Source organism: Danio rerio, chromosome 2 (assembly GCF_052040795.2).
Source record: "Danio rerio strain M-AB ecotype USA chromosome 2, GRCz13ab, whole genome shotgun sequence".
Lineage (NCBI taxonomy): Eukaryota > Metazoa > Chordata > Actinopteri > Cypriniformes > Danionidae > Danio > Danio rerio.
The window spans coordinates 25,987,501-25,992,500 of NC_141022.1; the positions used below are offsets into that span (position 1 = coordinate 25,987,501).

The window sequence follows — 5,000 nt, forward strand, 5'->3', positions numbered from 1 at the left end:
ACATGCTTTTATATTTCTTTGGACAGTTTTAACACCATTATCTCATACATCGATGACCAGTTTGAGCGCTATCTACATGACGAGAGTGGACTGAACCGCAGACACATCGTGGACAATCGTGTTCACTGCTGCTTCTATTTCATTTCCCCTCTGGGTCACGGGTGAGCTTACATTTAACTAATAAAGCACATTTAGCACACCTCTGACTATCATTGATGCGAGTTAAAGTCTTCACAGAGTTAGTGTGTGGAATTAAATGGCTGATTTTTTTTTTTTCAGCCTGAAGCCTCTAGATGTCCAGTTCATGAAGGCCATTCACAACAAAGTGAATGTTGTTCCGGTTATTGCTAAAGCCGATACACTGACACTGAGGGAGAGAGAGAGGCTCAAGCGCAGGGTAAATTTAACAAAAAAAAAAATTAACAGACTTGATTTCATAATTTGTTTGGTTTGTTGTCAATATGCATGTCTTTATGGGTTCTAGATTCTGGATGAGATTGATGAGCATGGCATTAAGATCTATCACCTCCCTGACGCTGAGTCTGATGAGGATGAAGATTTCAAAGAGCAGACCAGGATTCTCAAGGTATGTTGGGTTTATTTTTTTTTCTGGATAATTTAAAGCAGGGATTCTCAACCGGTGGGCTGCGGCCCATTAGTGGGCCTCAGCGATCCTGCAGGTGGGCCGTGAGATGGCTTAAAATTAACTTAAATATATACTATAATTATTTGATTTCATTATTAAATGATAGTAGTAATGGCATTTCCCATTTTCTGTGATAGAACAGGCTAATTCGAACTCAAAACAGCCTCATTGTTAATTGACCCTTCCCTAAGCCCCGCCCTTCCTTACTATTGTTACGCCTGTCAAGCGCTCGGATATAATGTCATTTTTGGCGAACAGGTGAGAAATCTGAGAAAGCCAGACAAAAAAGGACTAAAGTATGCATTACATCGGTATATTCATGACATAATGGGCAACCGATTAGAGAATAATTCAATCAAAATTGAAGCTAGCTTAGCCTAGCCGCCTCATACGCTGACCATTCAGCAGCTTAGCTTATGCTCAGCAGGAAAGGTGAAATTTAAAAATAATCTAAAAATAACAAATGAAACCGTGATTTCTCTATTTTTAGCCAAAAGTCTGATAATTTAATTGTTGTGCAATGAAAAATAGCATTACCAACCCACGAGGAAATACGCATGGACACTGCTTCTATATCATGGATTCATAGAAAGAACAGCCAAAAAGGGGAAGCCTTATATATAACTGTCAGAATGTTTGTGTGCTCTTTATAAATGACTGAAAAACAGCTGCTGGTAAAGTAGATTGATCGCAAGTGCTCAGTTTGTGATCATATCTCGGTTTTGTTCTGTTGATTTGTAATTTCAAATCTTCGTAGCTTGATATAGATGGAAATATAAATTTCAGTAAAGTTAGCAACAGATTCGCAGATTCGTATTTTCCGGATCAATGACTCAATAATGTATGACCTATTCGTTATAAGCCTAATGTTACTATGGCGAAGGCTTAAACAGAGCATTACTCACAATATCAAGTGGAAAAAAAAAAAAAAAAAAACAGCTGTGAAACATAACCTGCTTTGTATTTTGTAGGAAACACAGTTTAGATCTGTTTAGGGTAAGAGGTGTGTGAATTATTGCCGTCTATCACTGAATGTGCCAGGAATATCAAAACAAAACCAACTTATCTTCGCTCCTTTAGCGCCCCTCACACAGCTTGATCCACAGTGGCATTTCTCCTCTTGGGTTTTTGGTTTTGAAGAGGAAAAAAATTCCACCATCCCATCCAAGCTTTACAGATACCGGGTATTATATTTGCACAATCCATATGCACAACGCTCTGGTCTGTTTCCCTCGGTCGAAAGCTTGACAAAGCCCCTGCGCGTAGCTACGGTTGCTAAGCCATGATTGGTGAATGGCGGTTTTTGGGTGTAGCTTAGAGAAGCGTCAATTACATAACTGTGGCTTAAATTTTCAACTGCTGTGCATCAACTAGGACTCAGTTGTATAAAGGAAACAGTCACACAAATGTAAATGTAACGATGATTAGAGTTATAATAACCAGCTCGCGTGTGTCTCATGCCTGCGATTCATACTGTATTAGAGTCGCACAAGTCCGTTGATTCAAAAACTATGCGTGCTCTCTTTGTGTGAACACTTAAAAATATCCGCATAGTTGTCTAAATTAACCTCTTGTGAGTGTTTTGTAACTGATGCGCGTCTGTACAGGAGGATCTAGCGAGACTCGGTGGAGTTTTAGTAGTGAACAGCTGTTCACTGTTCCTGTCAGCGAACTTCAATAATGTAGAGCTACAAACCAAACCGCCTTCAGATCGATGTGTTTCTACAGATTTAGAGAGTTTTTACTGTATTTTACATTTAGAGTTAGGTTGTTTATTCTAATAGAAATAGATCAAGAGATGAATAGAGGTCAGTGTGATTCAAAGCAGCAGCAGTTTTTTGCCATCTCCTGTAGTCCTGATACTCTACATTTGTAAAAAAGAACTGAAGTAAAAAATTCTGGAGCTTTGAACCTTCTTTTATAAATTATTATATTTTATATTATATTTAAATATTTATACATGCACAATGTTTCATTTTTTTATAAAATGATGTAGAAAGATAAGGGAATAATACAAGGCAAAGGAAATGTTTTGCTAATAAATGAAGCTTTAAAATAAGCATTTTCTCTAGACAATCAGTTTGGGCCTTCATAAAAAAGATGGGCCTCGAAGTGGAAAAGAGTGAGAATCCCTCTTTTAAAGTGTCATGAAACCCCCAGGTTTTTTTTTACCCACACCTGTGCTCTGATTGCTCAGTGTAAAAAGAGGGAAAGGATAGCATAAAAAGTTTTATGGCATAAAGACAGCTAACAGCGTAAATGTGCGCACACACACGTCCAGACTCTGGTTAGATAAAGAGCGATGCAGTTTTCACAGTTGTTAAATGGATGCTTTAAATAATTACCACTAACAAAACCACATAACGCCGTCCACAAGTAGTACATGCTCATTTCTGTGACACACTTGTTCAGTGTTCAAGCTGAGACAACGTAGAGTGTTTCCTGGATCTCTTCCTGCAAATAGAAAAAAGTAAAAACTATAGAGTTGTAAATGACGTCTTGTTTGTACAACCAAAAATGGTTAACAGAAAAATCAGAAATTTTTTAGGAGCTTTACACAAAATATTTAATTTATCATCCAAATAATGACTGTATATTCACATCTGTAAAAAAACAATTGCAAATTCATAAACGAAAGCATTGTTCAAAAGTGCGTTTTTGAGGCAAGTTTACTGTGCAGCATATAGACTTTAAATGTTAGCCTAAATAAAATGTGCCATTAACCACTTTAATTCATATTCACATATGTGGAGAGGGTAAAATCAACAGGAAGTGGGACAGTGTTTTTCCTTACAAGGAGCTAATCAGCAAACAAGGCTTCTTCCAGTCTTAAATTCTCAAAGGTTTTGGGTAAAAAAAATAAAAATTGTTACGAACGCAGAAATCACTTATGTTGTTCATCTCCAAAACAAACAACCCATGTCCCTGAATGTTCACTAATAAGGAAAGAGTCAGAAGTGGAACTCTCTAGTAATAATCTTATGAATAACGTTGTAATTCTCATTGATAATAGTGTGTGGTGATTGGCTTCAATAAACTATTCTATAAAAACATTTCCATTTACAAATTTAATTTATGAGAACTTTTCGGCAATGTGTACCCAAAAATGTGTTTGGGGGTCTTAAGGGTGGAACTTTTCAAATTTTAACCATTTGTGCATCATGTTATGATTTTCCATGCAACACCAAAGCAGTGAATCCCCTGGTCTTTCTGTCGCAGGCCAGCATACCGTTTGCTGTGGTGGGCTCCAACCAGCAGATTGAGGCCAAAGGGAAGAAAGTGAGAGGGCGTCTGTACCCATGGGGTGTAGTGGAGGTGGAAAACCCAGAACACAACGACTTCCTCAAACTTCGCACCATGCTAATGTAAGTCATTTAAACTGTTATTTAAAGTTCCCAATTTCACATGACTGAAGGTGTGGCTGCGAGGAGACCTTTTGTAGATTGCTGATTTAACAAAACATTTAGAAAAAAGTTATCTATAATTGTTGCAATATAATTTTCACTTGACAAAATGGCATGTTTGCTAACACTGTATATGCCTGAAATCTGAAATAATCTGCATTCCTCATTTAAGCCACACAGACTGTTCATCCAACATCATAGCAGTCATCACCGCTATCATTGTAGTTGTGTTTTTGAGGAAAATGTGCAGTTCAGCGTACCACTACTCGTACTCATGTCTTAAAGAGGACCTACATGGATGTAAAATAAGTCTGATGATTTCCCAAGTGTGTGTATGTGAAGTTTCATCACAAACTACCATACAAATGATGTTTTAAAACTCTTAAAACGGCCCCTTCTAGACTTTGATCCTAATTGGGCTATTTTGCTGACTCTCTTTATATTCTGATGAGATTGTGCTCTTTTCAAAATATAGCGGAGCTACAAGTACCTGTGTGTCAGCGTAGTGGCAGATTCCAAAAAAAAAAAGAATCCGAAAAACTTTGTTGATGCTTTATTAGGCCCTTCTGTTCCTATCAGCCTCATTTTCGATGTGAGACGTTGCCCTGTTTGCTCAGTGACTGTATGTTGATGTCTGTTGTGTTTTGTGCAGCACTCACATGCAGGACCTGCAGGAGGTGACCCAGGACCTCCACTATGAGAACTTCCGCTCAGAGCGCCTCAAACGGGGCGGCAGGTTGTCTTCCCATGGTTACATTCTGCCTCTGTCGCCTGCGTACGTACTGCTTTGCCTGTCTTTCTGCACCTCCTCCTCAACCTCCAGACAAAACCAGAGCTCTGAGTGTAGTCAGTATTTCATTTAACTGAAAGATTTGAAAGAATACAAAATCCCTTTTCCCCAGTATTGATACCTCTCACGATATTGATTCTATCTCTGTCCACAAAACTTG

The 5,000-nt window shown here is 38.2% G+C and overlaps 1 protein-coding gene and 1 long non-coding RNA gene across 6 annotated transcripts in view; one reads left to right on the forward strand and one right to left on the reverse strand.

The window, feature by feature from the left end:
• Positions 1 to 5,000, reverse strand: part of LOC148679736 (uncharacterized) — an 807,653-nt gene that overhangs the window by 538,940 nt on the left and 263,713 nt on the right. The gene's annotated exons all lie outside the window — the stretch shown is intronic.
• The window catches only part of septin2 (septin 2), a 24,578-nt gene that overhangs the window by 12,981 nt on the left and 6,597 nt on the right, over positions 1 to 5,000 (forward strand). For 3 of the 5 annotated variants that reach the window (NM_001301360.1, XM_087238806.1, XM_087238803.1), the window contains 5 exon segments: positions 27 to 161; positions 280 to 397; positions 485 to 586; positions 3,866 to 4,011; positions 4,703 to 4,825. In NM_001301360.1, the coding sequence (NP_001288289.1) occupies positions 27 to 161; positions 280 to 397; positions 485 to 586; positions 3,866 to 4,011; positions 4,703 to 4,825 (624 nt within the window). 5 annotated transcript variants of the gene reach the window in all.